The sequence below is a fragment of the Argiope bruennichi genome, chromosome 8 (assembly GCF_947563725.1).
Source record: "Argiope bruennichi chromosome 8, qqArgBrue1.1, whole genome shotgun sequence".
NCBI lineage: Eukaryota > Metazoa > Arthropoda > Arachnida > Araneae > Araneidae > Argiope > Argiope bruennichi.
Genome location: NC_079158.1, coordinates 40,034,829 through 40,051,269, shown reverse-complemented (window position 1 = coordinate 40,051,269; position 16,441 = coordinate 40,034,829). Strand labels below are relative to the sequence as shown.

General features: G+C 24.9%; 1 protein-coding gene across 3 annotated transcripts; it reads right to left on the bottom strand.

Annotated features, from left to right (window-relative positions):
• Window positions 1-178: 178 nt before the first annotated feature.
• LOC129980884 (actin-related protein 6-like) lies at window positions 179-16,292 on the bottom strand. 3 transcript variants are annotated; one of them, XM_056091336.1, is made up of 13 exons: window positions 16,077-16,292; window positions 15,851-15,961; window positions 15,302-15,419; window positions 14,258-14,299; window positions 13,278-13,346; window positions 13,067-13,190; window positions 12,360-12,492; window positions 9,515-9,670; window positions 7,936-8,056; window positions 6,585-6,708; window positions 5,203-5,278; window positions 4,266-4,328; window positions 179-341 (listed from the first exon to the last, which is right to left on the bottom strand). In XM_056091336.1, the coding sequence occupies exons 2-13, from the start codon at window positions 15,943-15,945 to the stop codon at window positions 212-214; spliced, it is 1,251 nt and encodes a 416-aa protein (XP_055947311.1). In that variant the 5' UTR covers window positions 15,946-15,961; window positions 16,077-16,292; the 3' UTR covers window positions 179-211. The 3 variants fall into 3 exon arrangements, with proteins under 3 accessions (XP_055947311.1, XP_055947310.1, XP_055947312.1); XM_056091335.1 differs by having other exon boundaries at window positions 15,851-16,292; XM_056091337.1 differs by lacking the exon at window positions 14,258-14,299 and having other exon boundaries at window positions 15,851-16,283.
• Window positions 16,293-16,441: the final 149 nt, after the last annotated feature.

The window sequence follows — 16,441 nt, the reverse complement described above, 5'->3', positions numbered from 1 at the left end:
CCCAATTTTTAATAAGTAAATAAAATTACCATAAATCAAATTTGAAGATAAAGCATAAAAAAATCTAAAATTGCATTAAAAAAACTAAAAGAGGGCAAGACATAAATAGTAGAATGAAAATAAATTTCCTGAAATAACTTTACTATTTATGGATGTATAATGAAAAAAGAAAAAGGTATTTATAAAAAATAAAAAGGTTTTATTAAAATAATCAAACTTCAAACTTTTCTACACAAAAATGAGGTCCATTTTCTTCATACTGTTTTCGAGTCACAATAAGCTTATGAAATTCTGGGTCACTAGGAATCATTGTTCCTCCTTCCCAAGCAGTAGTTATAGGGCTGAGATATAGAGGAAATAATTTTTATATTATTCTTAGTGATAATCATGAATTAGTGAGTCACTACTTCAAGTTTAAAATATGAAAAATTACATTCATTAAATTTAGAATGTATCAGATATACAGATTTCATATTTTAAATACATTTTCTATTTAATACATAATGATTTATATTTTAAACATTTTTATAAAATATCAGTAGTATTAGCTATAAATAAACTGATTGAATGGTGGGGAATTCATAATATACTTATTTTAAATGTCTTTAATTATAATTTTATACACAGTGCATCATCCAATATTTTTTTTAATTTATGGTTGAAAATACATTTAAAAAACAAAACATGAAAAGCAGGAGTAATTAAAAAGTAAAGGAGGGGGCAAAGTGGAAAAAACAGATGTCAAATAACTATTAACAATTATATATCTTTTGAAATAAAGTATGCTTTTTTAAAAAAAATTATTAAAAAATTTTGACCCATAAATGGTGCAAGCTTTCTTCATAAAATTAATAAAGAAATTCTGGAATGATTGCCAAACAAAGGACAGAAAAGACTGAATTTTAATATAAAAATTAAAATGACCATTTTAAATTTTTTAAAAAGCTGCAGAATGCAAATCTTATATGTAAACTTTATATGTCATGCAAGATCATATCAAAAGATTATAATCTTTTCATTCAAGCAAAGTAATAAAAAAAAATCCACCTCTAAATAATCTACAAGTTTTATAATATGATTATTAAAAAACAGATGAAATCAAATTAAATAAAGAAGGACTTGTCTCTTCAAAATCTCGCATAATCTCAATATACAAATGTTATTCTCCTCTCCTCCCTCTTAAAATTATGGACTTTGGATAAGATTGCGAATGCCTTGCATAGTACTGGCAAAAAATAGTATGAAATATGGATTCTTGATATAAATTTATAGTAGTTTTACCTTTTTATTGAATCTATCATGTGATTATTGATTACAACCTAACATTTAGCAAAAGGCACCTGGTAATTGAATTTGTGTTTTAGAGGAGTTGTTTGCAACCAACTGAATCATTTGACACAGAACTGGAATCATAATCATTGAATCCTGTGCAAAATTTCATATATTTAAGTTTAGAGTTATCATGTTTATGAAAGTACAAACCAACAGAAAGCCAACACCTTGATGAATTTGGTTCTAAATGTAATACATATCAACATCTTAGATGTTAAATCTGCATATTAAATTTTATACACCTCCCTTTGCTTTGTAGTTATTTTATTATTCAAACAGCTGGACAGACTTCCTTGGAGTGGATTTTACTCTCAGAATATAAAGGAAATTTACTAATTTGATGTAAAAAAAATACCAAATTTCACCAGTCTAACTCACAGCATTTTTGAAACAAAAATGCAACCAGCAGTCAAATGGAAAAAATATGATAAAAATATGTTTTTCAAACTTGGAGAAGTCCAAAATGTGGATATTCATCAAGTTCAAACTTTTTTCTCTCGAGTTTTTACAATACTTGCTCTATACGATAAAGTAAAAAAAGATTGAATTGATAATTCTCATTTTTCAATTCAAATTTTTAGTAGTGTTTGAAATACATGATAGATAATAAATGTTAAGTCAGGAAAATATAATTATTGGGTATAGCAATAATTTCCAAGCCCTAATAATTACCAGTGCATTGTAATAATAATATGCAGTCAAATCTTTCTTACATAAAACTAGATTCTTTTTCTAATAAAGTAGCTTGATCTAAGATTAGTAAAACACAAAATATTTTCTATTATAAAGAACTATTTTATTCTGACCCGTATACAGCATATTTTTCTTAAAAAAATATCTCTTCTAGAAATAAATTTGATTTATGTTTCACATATTTTACACGAGGTTAAAGAACACGCTAAAAGTTTATAGATGCCTGATTTATCATAATAACATTCGTAAAATGCATATCTCTCATGTTGTGATTTTAAACCTATAAAATAAATTTTTTTAGTCTTAGTTATTTTTTCATAAAATTTATCTGCCTTCAAGAGGATATGGATTTCATTCTTTTATGGTGTGACTGGAGGATGAAAAGGATAATTTAGAAATGGGTCTAATTCAATAATGTCAAAGATTTGATTAGTCAGAATTTTTTAAAAACTTCAAGATGGAGATATCTTTAGTGTTTCAATATCTAGTATGAAACTTACTACATTATTCTTTATACATATGTTTGTTAACAATATCTTCTTTATTTAAAAATACATACAAATAGATCTTTTTATAAAACTGTATGCATTTAAATACATTTCATGTTTAATTTTTCCAAGGCAATTTTAGGAGTGATTTAAAGTGTGGAAATTTATATTGTCCAATATATTACATTACTCAATGTGTCAGATTTAGATATTTTGTGGCCTTAGAAAATGAACATTATGAAATACACCTTAATAATTAAATTTAATCAATTTATTTCACATTTCAATATATTCTTAAACTAATCAATATGATAATGATTTATTTTAGTCAATACTTCATTTTAAAATTTTTGTAAAAGTGTACATATTTAATTTTTTTATTAATATGTGCATCAAGGAAAAGATAACTAAAGTAATAAAAAAATAACCATAAAATAAAAAATAACCACAATTGTTATATAATGATTTCATAGCTTGCAATTAGAAGTATTTAATATGATAGATTATACAAAAATATTAAACTTCAAAAAAAAAAATTTTTTTTTACAGGCTTTGTTAACATTGACTATAAAAAAACAAGCTAATGAATAACTGATATCCCAATATATTATTAAAAAGTAATTGTTCATTCATTAGTTTTTAATAATTCTATATATGTAGTGGTGGTTTTCCGCACAGGCTGGCGGTGGAGGCAGTTGCCTTGTGCCTGGAGATCTATAGGGGCTTCGAAATCTATTTGGAATGTATATCATAGTGCTGAGCTTACGACAAATTTAATAGTTCAAGTTTCCTCTTTAGTCCGATTCGCAGAATTTTCTCCTTTTACTTTAAAGAAAAAGTGTTGATTCATTGATAAAAGTGTTAAGTAAAATTCTCTCAGAACACAAAAACGCTGCATCTGCAAATTCTTTTCTAAAAATTTATAAGTTCAGAATACTTTCTCACATTCTCTCTTTCCTATTTGAACACTACACCATGCTCACCAAGGTTAATAATTATTGATCAAGAGACAATAAACAAATGATATAGTATATAAATTGTGTAGATAAAAGACATAATTCCGTACAAATAAAAAATAAAAGCTATAAATGCATTAGAAATTGCCTTTCAGTTATATATTTATAACACAAATGAAGCATGAAGATAAAAGTTAAAAACTCAAATAAGTTTGTCACGCTGCTTTCTTGTGGGGGGCTCGGGGCTCAAAATATTTCTGTGCATGTGCCCTCATAGTACTAAAATCCTATACTGTATATTATATATATATAACACACACACACAATAAAGTTCCTAATGTTTTATTATTTTTAAAAATGTAATTCTAACAAATAGGCTAATAATATTTTTTATTTCTAGTTACTCATATTTCTAGGCTGTTTAATTGGAAATATGTCACTGTGTATCATAAAGATACATATACACCTCAGAAAAATAATTCGACATCTACCTGAAGTTCCTTTATTTAATTTCAGAGGTGGGTAATAAATATTTAATTAAAAGATGAAATATATTATATTCTAAATTTAAAAATACTCTGTTTTGCTGTGGGTGGGAAGAAAGATTAAGTTATATTTAGAATATAGATTTAAAAAAAAAAAATCCTTTATGAAAACCATCGGCATTAAAAATATTGTTCAAATAGTAAACAAATATGTTCCTTTTACATTTTTCAGTCTTAAAATTAACAAGTATGAATTTACAGATATAAATGCGAAAAGGGGGGGGGGAGAAAAAGGTGGATATAACACTCACTTGTCTGGTAATGTTACATTCACATCATATAAATGATGTGCTTCAGCACGGACATCTTGATATCTGAAATTATTAAAAAAAACTGTGAATGCAAAGTTTGTAAAAACATGATTTTATTATTAAAAAAATTGTTTAAAAAATGACGATTATTGAATTCAGCATGTATATAAACAATTATTTCTTTCAAAAAATACACTACAGCAATGAAAACCAGATAAATTAAAATTAAGAAAGAAATAAAGAAAAGCAATAAAATACCTAAATAGTACAAATAGTATATTATTTGTATAAAATAAATTTTAACTGCACTGAAAAAAATCTTTTTCTGGTTTATATAATTTTGCACTTCCTATTACAATTAATTTATATATATATATATATATATATATATATATATATATATATATATATAACCAGCATTACAATTACAAAAGAAAGAAATTCCATTTCGAAAAGAAAAAAAATATATATATTCTGCATACTTTAACTTTGATGTTTTTATTAATCTACAAGCACTTTTTCTTTTTCAAATAAATATTTCTTAATGAGAGCTTATTTTCAGATATCAAAGCAAAAATATTTAAAATAAATAACAGTATTTCTGAATGGAATATTTTACAGAAAATTTATATTGATCAAAATTGTCACTGTGTACAATTGACAACAAGGCCTTTTATATTACGAATACAACAAATAAAAGCATGCAGAAGTTTGTTTTAAAACCTAAATAACCTACTTATTTTATACTCTGGTTTTAAAAATGTTTACAACAATGTCAAGGATAATTTTCCAATTATGACAAATAAAAAAAGAAATATTTAAAAAGATACTACATGGAACCTAAAAGTGATGAACATTAAGTTCAATAGTATTTAAAGTAAAGCCAAATTAAAAATTTAACTCAGATAAATAAAAATTTTAAAAAATTAATACTTACACACGATCCTTGAAACCTGGAAAACATGCATTACCACCAGTTAATAGAATGTTTTTGTACATATGAGGTTGAATTTCTGCAAGCATAGAAAATAAATATAAATCATAAATAATGATTGACTTACTTTTTATATAAAATTTTCATAAATACAAAAATCAGGGTTTTTTTTTTTCTTTCTTTCTGCAGAACTGTTATTTTAATATTTATTGTAGTAATTAGGTTTAATTTATAGAGTATTTAAATATTCCTTTGTTTCTGATAGATTTACAGATGGGCAGTTATTTTGGTTCAGTTACCAAATTTGTTACATGTATACCTTGGACATCGAGAATGAGCACCTGGGGTCGATTTTTTTGAATTTTTAATTAGAATTTTAATTATTAATTAAAAATTAACTTTCTGACAAAAAATCTTCATTTCCCAACGCCAGGTGAGTAAGGCTTGTTCCCCCCCCCCCACGCTAATGAGATTAGGCTTAACATGTTTTCGACCAATTATTTCAAAGGATTGTGTTAATTTCTTAATGTTTGATGCATTTAAAATTAAACACTGTTAATTAATTGATCTTTCAGATTCATTCTGAAGTACTTTTGAATTAAAATAAAACAGAATAAAGGAAATTAAAAATTTCTAATCTGCATAGCATTATCCCAACTGGCATAGAAAATTCACGCATGCGCATTTTGTTCTGATTGTTGATAACTATTTTCAACGGATTTGGACTTGATTTAAATTATTTTTAGGTTAGTTGTGTACTTTTTTAATGAAATTGTATTTATGTTAGTTATATATTTTTTGTATATGCTTATAGTTTTAAGTACATCGTCTTATTAAGTAGTTTTGTTTTAACCTGTTTTCGACCGATTATTTTAAATGATTCTGTTTATTTTCTTGCTGTTTGATGCATTTAAAATTAAACATTGTTAATTAATCGATCCCTCATGCTGAATCCGAGAAAATTTTGTTGAAAAATTCTTGAGATATTACATAAATTAAGAAAGATATTCTTTAGTGCCCATAAAGTTTAAATGCTTAGTGACTCTGTTTTCAGTAATCATATTATTAAAAAAAAATGCTTTGTTTCAGTAAAAAAATATTATATAAATTGCAGTTTAATCATTTCCAATTTAATTTAAAGCATAAATTCTACGGGTGCTAACAGAAAATTAGAGAGATACATATTACGCTATGGCTGAAGGCCTTTATAATATTATGAGTGAATTATATGACTATCAAAATTTGAATTCTTAAATATTTTGATGGAGAAGCTATTAAAAAAGGAGTTACATAAAATATTTAATTATTAAAATTTTAACGCACATTAAAATTGGTGAACTGTCTGGTTGCCAAAGGCAACTAGTTATTCAAATATAACAACTCACCTTCAGGACAAGTTTCAATACAATAAATTATGGCCTCGGGGATCCCCATCTCTGGAATATGGACAGAACCAGGGTGAAAAAGAATTTCTGGTACCAAAAATCTCTCATTGTTCATTCTTACCAACTGAAGAGGAAAAAATAGTTCATATCAATAATAAAAAAAAGAGAATTAAGAGCATTTTATTTAATAGAATTAAATTAAAAAAATATGATAGACTGAAATTCTGAGAATACAACAAACAATTTAACTGGTATAAAGTATATGATGTTAAATTTCTACTATTAAAAATGAAGATGAATATGTGCGAGTGTTCCAATTTAATAGTTGGCACTCGATAGGCCAGAATGTATGATCTACAGTTACCAAATTTGGCATATATATATAACTAGGAGAAAGTAAATGTTCACCTTGTTATGTTTTTTTTTTTTTAAATTTTATTTAAAAGCTAAGCTGAAGTTTGGCTTTTGGTGACAACTTCTGAAAATATAATATAAAACAAAGAATTTCCCACTGCCTCAAATTTTTAAAAATTATCTTTTTGATGATACCAATTTAATAGTTGTGGGAATTTTTGCATTTTTAAAAATATATATATCTTTTTGCCTAATTTAAAATAATAGAATATATTATTGCACTAAAATTTAAACCATTTTCATTATTTCATCATCTAGTCAAGTGATTTTCTGCCACTGCTGAAAGTTAATATAGAATTTTATTTAATATTGGTATTGGTTTAATTGGTAATTATGAGAAACATAAAAAAGCGAAATTACAATACTGAAAAATTTATTAGATAGATAAACTACATATTTATATTTTCAATAGTACCATATTATTATGGTTATAGTCTCCATAAGAAAGTTTCATGTACAAAATGAGTGGAATAAGATGCCAGACAATTATATAAATATTTTTAATGTCAGACAATTTTGTTATCATGAAGCTTTATCTAAATGATTAAACTGAAATTAAGGATAACCAATATCTGCAATGCATCAATCTGGTAACCAAAGGGAACTTGTTAAAAACAAAAATTACAAATTTATATACATTTTCAATAATAAAATTACTTTAAAAGTGCTATCTCTCTTTTAATTTTTATTATCCAGTAATATTTTATATCTACTATTTAATATGCAAGTAGAAGTCTAGTTAAAACTATATAATTTTAGAACATTATGACACAAAGTAAAATAAATACCTATCTAATAAATTTATTTGATGAATCAAATAACTTCTTACATTATTTGCTGAATTATACTTAAAAGTTGATTCAATAAGCTAATAAAAGCATTTGAACACTAGTCTGAAAAAAGAATCCATTTGTCAGATTTTTAAAAAATCACTAACTTGTTCATTTTCTTTCGGTTTGCCTGTAGTTTCTTCAGGAGGTCTGACATAACCTCTTTTAATAACTGTATAATCAGGTAAGACATAATCTCGTACAATCGTATTTTCTTTCCCTCTTTTTCTAGGAAAAAAAATGTTACAGAAAGATTTTTAGAAAGAAATTTAATAAAATAAAATATTAACTGACAAAATGGCTGTGCTTTCAATAATATAGATGTATTTTGATAATAGCTGCATAATACATAGCTTGATTGCATTCACTCGATATTGTGTATTGTGTAGCATTTCATCACTACTGTTTGAAATGAACACATTTTATAACATAGTGATTTTAAACTTGGAATACCACAATTGTCATAATTGAGGTTATGAGAATATTTCAGCAACAAATATTACTGTCAAATTAGTTATATTGTTTTATAGCAATCATAAAAATTTTAGGATAGGTATTTGGAATAACAATAAATAAAATAATAAAATTTTAATTACTCATTATTACTTTTTGCACTCTGTTTAACAAATGATAATATTTTAAAAGTTCAAGCATACTAACATAATAAACATGCCCCCCCCCCCACTCTTCTAACATTATTTTTGTGCCTGTGACATTATACCAATCTTCTGAAAATTATGAAGTTCAAAATAGCATAACAAAATATTTACAAAGCAAAAATAAATCACAATTATTTTGATTAAATGTTAACATTTCAGAAAATTTTTGCAGACATATAAATGTTCTCACTTTCTCTTTTGTGATTTCCATTCTCATATACATGTTAACCAAATCCATAGTTACTCCCACCTTGCATTCCTCCATAATCTATTTTTATCTGTTCATCTCTCTCATAGAAATTTCAATGATAATAGTAAAATACATTTCAAAAAAAATTTTACATATAGGATTGCTTTTTTTGTTTTTTTGTTCGTTTAATTGTTAAATTTTTAAAAAACTTATATGAAAGAATTTCTTTGTTTACTCTGTTCCTTAACTGACCCCCCCCAACAGTATTATGCAACTTCTATGCACAGTTATATTTAATTTATGGACTAAAAAAATTCTAAAACCTAATATTAAGAAATTTTTTTTAAAGGACCAATTCTTCTGGCTTTTCAGATAATTTAAAGATCGAATCAGCTGGATTTTTTTTTTTCAATCAGCAAAGAAGTTTTTATTCCTATCTTCCCTCATTAACAATCAATAATGCATGGAATGATTAAAAAGGGACAAAAGAGATAAAAACTTAAATTTACTATCTACTGAAAACTTAATCCTATATTGGTACAGCAATTGCAATAACTTGCAAACAAAGGTAAAAATTATACAGATGTAGAATCTGTATCATCCATAAGAAAAAGATAAAATGATATAATCAAATTATTAGAAAATTCTAATATATTAAAAGAAAATTATTTAATTTATAATTTATAAATTAATTAATATGTGCTTAATTACAATAACATAAATCATCAAAGGTTAAATTTTAATTTATATTTATGAAATATTACTAATTTTCAAAAATAGTGATCTAGAAATACAAATAAAAAAGAATAAAGATAACAATAAGAATAGCAAACTCACTCAGCTATTTTTAAATCTTTATCGGGATCCAATGAAATATAGCACACATCCTCTTTAACTTGATTCATGACATATGTTTCATCCATCACATTTAACTGACGATATGAAGTGATTTCCTTCAAATGATTAGTCAAGACTTTTCCACCAACATCAATTCTAGAGAAATTTTAATTATCCATTGAATAAAATTCATAAACACTGATTAAAAAAATTTCTTCTATTGGAAATCATGAGAATTTTGTTCTAATAGAGTCAATTCACAAGTACAAAGAACCACATAATTGATACAACTGTGCTGTCATATATATTTATGTGTTTTACATTGCATTCTAACATAATGTTACAAACAACTAACACAAGGTGTCTAATAAGTAATAAAATAAAATTCATGCAGCATATTACATAAAACATAGACTCTATTATTTTATGTCATTTTGCGAGATAATTTATAAAAGATTAATTCATTTGAATCATATTGCCCTATTAGCTGCCTTTAGTGACTAGCTAGATTACCAGGAATATTGTTTGTGTTACTGTCAATTACATCTCATGCATAAATTAGCTACATGATTTCCCAAGAAAATAATTTTAAGCATTAACTAATGATATACATTAGAGCTATTATGTAATAATTTTATATCTGCTTCTATTTAATGAAATAAGAATAATTCTAATAGAATTAAGTCCCAAGATATCAAATTGTTACTAAAAATGAGGCTTTCAAGATAAACTCTCTCATAATTTTCATGCAACACTAATTTCATTTTCTTATTTCTCGTGAAAACTACACAGATTTTAAATGAATACTTCATCCTTAATAAAATGGAAAACTAAGAAATCAAGTTATTAAATTTGATGAAACAATGAATTTTAGTTAAACAGTGAAATGCATTATTGAAAATTAGATAAATATATTTTTAAAACTGCCACAATTTAGAAAAATTTCCACAGTGAATTAATATTCCTTGAGAAGATTAATTGAAATTTAAGATGATGTACAAATTATTTTTGTGCGGTAATATTTCTGAAAATTTTCACACAAAAACACCAAATCTTTGCTTCATTTTAAATTAATTAAAATCTGAATTAAAGTTTGAAAAAAGTTGCTCAAAAATGCACATTTTTACTCTATAAAGTGTATATGTGTCAAATTTTGTTGCTCTAGGTCAAATGGTGTACCCTGTAGAGCATCAACATACATACATATTTATCTGTAACATTGTAGAGATAGTGTCATTGCATATAAGTAGCAAATGAAAAAAGCATAACACTGAAAGGCAATAGCCCAATGCAGACAAGCTGGTATATTAATGAACTAAGGTCTCTATGATAATTGACATATAAGCGATAACTATAAAAATAAATCTTTTGAAACCTTCTGGATTTTCAGATATATTATGAAATCAGTTTATATTATCAAGGTAGAAAATAAAATTGCATAAAAACTCAATTTTTTAAGGCATTACAATATATAAAAGAATATTGTTTAATCAGAGTAAATAACCATTATTATTTTGAATGCTATGACTATCTCATTACATTCAAATTATTGCTATTGTTTAAACATTCATGAAGAAAAATAACAAATCACAATTCAGTTCAATTTGATAATTTTAAATTACCACTATCTGTAAATATTTCTTTTTTTTTTTTTTTTCATTTTTAATAAAAAAAAATTTACTGCAAACAATTGATGACTTTACAATATTATACTATATGTTATAACAAATTATCACAAACTGACTGCCTTGATCTGACATTTACTAAAAAGACTTTTTATGTTTATCAATGTACAGAATTAAATTTAAAAATATAAACCTTGGTAAAAACACATTACAATTTAATTATTCCCTTCACTCATTAATTTATGAATAAATTAATAGGGTAAAATATCTTTATTCTATAAATATTCTGTACCAAATATGGTCTCTATGAAATCAAAAATCATGATTTAAGTCCTAAGACTATCATAAAGTACTTGAGATAAACATTTATCTATATACTTTTCAATCTCTACTTTTATATTTTAATTTTTTTAACTCCCTAATTATTTTTATGTATGCTCCTTGTTATTTAATTACTTTTATAATTTAATGCTTAAAAGCAATCTAGATTATTTTTTCCCTCTTAATATTTACAATGCAAGAGAATTTAAAATCATTCTTTGTACAATTCTACTAATTTTAAACTAAAAGTAAATGCTTTCTTTAGTTAAAAGAAGTTATCACTAAACAAATGGGAAAAGCAATTTTTAGCCAAATGAAAGGTAATATATATGTTTTCACCTTAGTGTATGCAATATATAAGGTAAATATATAAGATTAAGTTTAGCTATATAATTTCTATTAAGAAATTATATAGCTAAATGGCTCTTTTGTGTTATTCTAAAAAATTAAGAAAGAAAATATATAAATTCTTTTTAATATTAAATAAGAACTTAATATTAAAAAGAAAAAATATTGTTTTGCATGAAATTTACATTAAATCTAAGTTACTGAGAAAATAAATCCTCCCTCAAAAATTAATTTACTGTTAAAAGCTGTTAGAATTCACATTTTCTTTTGATATTGTAATCAGCTTGATGATAAATTTTTGAAATAAAATCTACATATTATATATACAATTTTTATTTCATGAAAGATTAAAATCTAAATCTAAACTTTTTCTCCCGAAAGTTCATTGGTTAGTCAAAAAATGTAAAAAGCATTTTGAGATATTTTGAATAAAGCAAACATTTGATGCTTACATAAAATCACATTGCTCAAGAAATACAAAATACACTACTAGATTCCAAATATAACTGACTGACATTCTGAAATACTTCTTACTTACAATATATGCTCACCTCCTAGTTGAATTTTTCAGTCTTTTGCCTTTAATACATGGGACAATATGTGTGAAAGAGAATCCAGAATCAACAACTAAACAACACATTTCATTTGTAGTTTTTTGTGATTTGTAAGCAGAAAGTGTTGCAGCTGAAAGTAAGAAATATATTCATTTGTAAAGATTTTCAAGATACATTAAATATGAAAATGTAATCTAAATTATAGGGCTAAATATCCTGAAAACAAGTTCCAGGTGGTCTAGATTATTTTGGTATGATACTTTTAAGCACAGAGAAATAAATTCTCATTCAAAGTGGTCAAATCGTATTTTTTGATAAATAAATCACTGTGATCTGAAGATTTTTAAGAAAATATAAGAATTAATTTAACATAGTTTTTAACAAATAAAACTAAATAAAAGAGTATACTAGAGGTGAATTATATATTATGGAAGTGATCAATAAAAATGGGAAGAAGATTAATTGAAAATTTACAAATAAAAAAAATTAGTATCAATAATATTTAGTGCACATTAGTTTTACACATTAACGTGAGGAAATTTCAGAAAAATATAATAATTATGATTTTATTGCTCAACTTTGTTTACAAGAAAAAATAGCAAAAGGACAAAAAATATTGCAAGATTGTTTACAAATTTGAAAAATGCAGTCTGAAACTGCACACATTTAGTATGTCAAGTCTCAGAAATTAAAAGTATACTTACGATTAGCAGCATACATAGAGTGAAATTTGTAATCTTCAAAAGCGACTTCTACCATGGCTTCTTGCATTGACTGAAAACTAAAATATGGCTCAGTCACAATAAGGCATGTTTCCTTAAAATCAACCTAAGGAGGAATTTGAATATGAAAAATAATATTACAAAGTAAATTCTTACATAAAGCATAATATAATGCAGCAATATAAATACTAACTTTAAAATGATCTGGTCCAAAGATATGATCCCAAATTTGTTTCTCAACATCCCAATTCAAAACATAACCCTAAAAGAAAAAGTATGTTCATTAAAAAATTTTAAAGCAATTTATTGAAATATATAAATTTACTATAACTATAGTCAGAAATGAATATCAATTTAGCCCTACATTTCTCAAAGATTTCATCTAGTTAAGTCTGACACTGCAACAATAAATGTTTCAAAGATTTAGACAAAAATAAAATAAATACAGAGAATATGCTAAGCAAAAAGGGAAGAAAAGAATATGAAGTCAATTAATCTTCAGATCTGAGAGAACAGCAGAATGATGAAATTAAACAAGCTGAGCAAGAAAATAGAGTATTTCATACAAATTTAAACGAATATCACCATTAATTCTGAACATTTTTCAAAAAATTAGAGCTAACTTATATAATTTTTCTCTGCACGCTTTTTTTTTTTAGAAAAAACTTACTAAAGCATTTTTATTGCAAACCAAAAACACACATTACTACACAACAATTAGCTGTATCAATATGAATATTACACAACCTCTTCAACAGCATTTCAATTCCTTGAAAGAAAGAAGATTTAAGAATCTAAGTAAACAAATCTAGGACATAAAAATTATGCCAACTTTATTAATTATGTAAATATTTTTTTTAAGAAATTTTGTTATTTAACTTTTTTAATCGCTCAATTTCTTCTTATTATTTTTTCATATTAGATTTGGTTAGTAGTGGAAAGTCTCAGGATAATTTAAATTTGCCATATCAATATTTCTATTAATGCTCAATCCTTTTCTAGCAAACACTTGGCCATGTGAAAGAATGAATATTTCCAAAACGTTTTTCATGTGATTTTTTTGAATGCATAAAAAATACTTAGTACTTTATGTTTTTACGATATGTTGATTTTATTGTGTAGTAATCAAAATAAACACTGTCAAGATTTCATGTTTTGTATAAGGCATCTTACCGATCTTGGTGTCATCTGAAAATTGCCAAGTAAATCCTCGGACTGTAAAAATAAATAAATATCAATTATTCATGGAAAATAGTGATCATCCCCATCTAAACAAGAAAAAGGAGATGAAAAAGAAATAAATGAAAAGGTATATAACCCTTTTAGAAAAATATATCCTTTTCAATAAAAAAGAAAAATTCTTTTACAAAAAAGCAGGATTTACATTAGGACAATATTGTCAGTTCAGTAAGATTACATGTGCACAGAAACTGCACAGCAGCAAATGGTTGTTTCATCATAACAAATACCTGCTATAGTCCATACTTTCTACAATCTTCTTTTTCTACTTGAAAAATTTAATGAAATGATAATATAAATTTAAAGTGGGTTTACGTTAAAGCGGCAATGTCAATTCTGTATGATCTAACATGTGCTAAAAGAAGATTGTGAATTTGATGAATAAGTGAACAATGGCAAGTGTTTGTTTGGACAGGACAAACATTTGCTGTTATGCAATTTTTCTGCAATGTATGATTTTAATGAGTTGCTAATATCAGCTTAATGTTAATTTCCAGATTCGTACCATTTCTGTTGTGGGATAAAAGTTCAGATATTGCAAAGAATATGTTTCTATATGATCAGGTAGTTCTAATGTTACAATTTTTTTTTTTTTTTTTTGTGGGGTGATTAGAAAAATTTAGGCACCTTAGTAATAAAAATAAGTTATTTTTAAGGACTTTTAAAGACATTATGTATCTTGATAGAAGAGAAATGGTTAAATTTCTAAAAGGCAAAAATCTTTTTGATAAATAAAAAAAATACATTAGTGGTATTGATACAATACTAATTTGCTTTAATTTTTCAAATACATAAAATGTATTAACAGGAATTGATAGATGTATCCATAGAGATGTTAAATACTAATTCTAAAACAAGAAAATAGATTCTTCCTAAATTTTTTCAAAGCATTTTTCCCTCAACAATAATACTAAATGATTATAAAAACGGTTTAAGATAAAAAGCATCAATATATATTTTTACAACAATAATTCTCACCCTAGTACATGCATATGAATAATATAATCCAGAAAAATCCTTGCATTCATCTAGTTGAGTGCCAATGAACTGCCTTCTCCTTTCACTTTTGGCTTTTGTAATGCAATTAGGAATAAATCTGAAAATACAAAAAAAAAAAAAAAAAAAAAAATTAATTTGATAATAAAACATCCTTTATCAAATAATACTTATAAATTTCTCATCTGAATATGAAGTAATAACAAATATTTTATTAATAAGTATTAAGTTGTACCATTACAAAAATCAAAATCTTTTAAACAAAAAAAAAGATGGATTATTCAAATTTAAAATAATTGAAGAGGCAGTCAATAAAGTTTAAAAGTAAATTAATTTTATAGTAAAGATAATAAATAAAAAAAATACGAACACTTAAATTAGCGCGCTGAAGCTGAGAAATGAAATTAAGAAAAACAAATAAAAATTTCCAGTGAATATTTCATTAAAAAAATTTCATTTCTTAACATCCATAAAAAGAACTAGATACAAATATTTAAAATAAAAATAATTTTAATTTAAAATATATACAACCTTGGTTCAGAATCCGTAGAGAATCCAGCTTTTACAGTATAGCCTCCATTATCCAAAACAAATACATTAGTAGCCATTTCAGAAACAGACGGCATTGTGTTGTTCCAAACACTATATAATAAAATTGATCTAAGAATTCTAATGATATACGATAGTATAAAACGAGTATTTCAAAAATTTAAATGCCGTAACTAATTATGCAAAGAGGCAAAAGAATTTCACTCACATTATTTATTTAAAATGCAAAACTATTTCACTTAAACTATTTTATAATGTGAAAACGAAAATTGAGACATTTACTAACACAAAGCAATTGGCGCAAATAATAACAATAATCGCGGTTATTTTCATTTAACCTAATCGATCACAACAAATCTGGTTGTATGAATAACGAGTTCTACTAATCCGATCAAAAGAGATTTGTTAAATTTTATTCATCTGAAATAAAATTTTAAAAAATAGGTTTTTGCTAACGTTTTGAATAAAAAATTAAGTTTACATTCAATTTTTTTTCTTTTCCAAAAAGTTAAATCTTCATTTTACAATCTGAAATAATATCTTCATGTTAAAAACAAAATAGTTTATAGATCA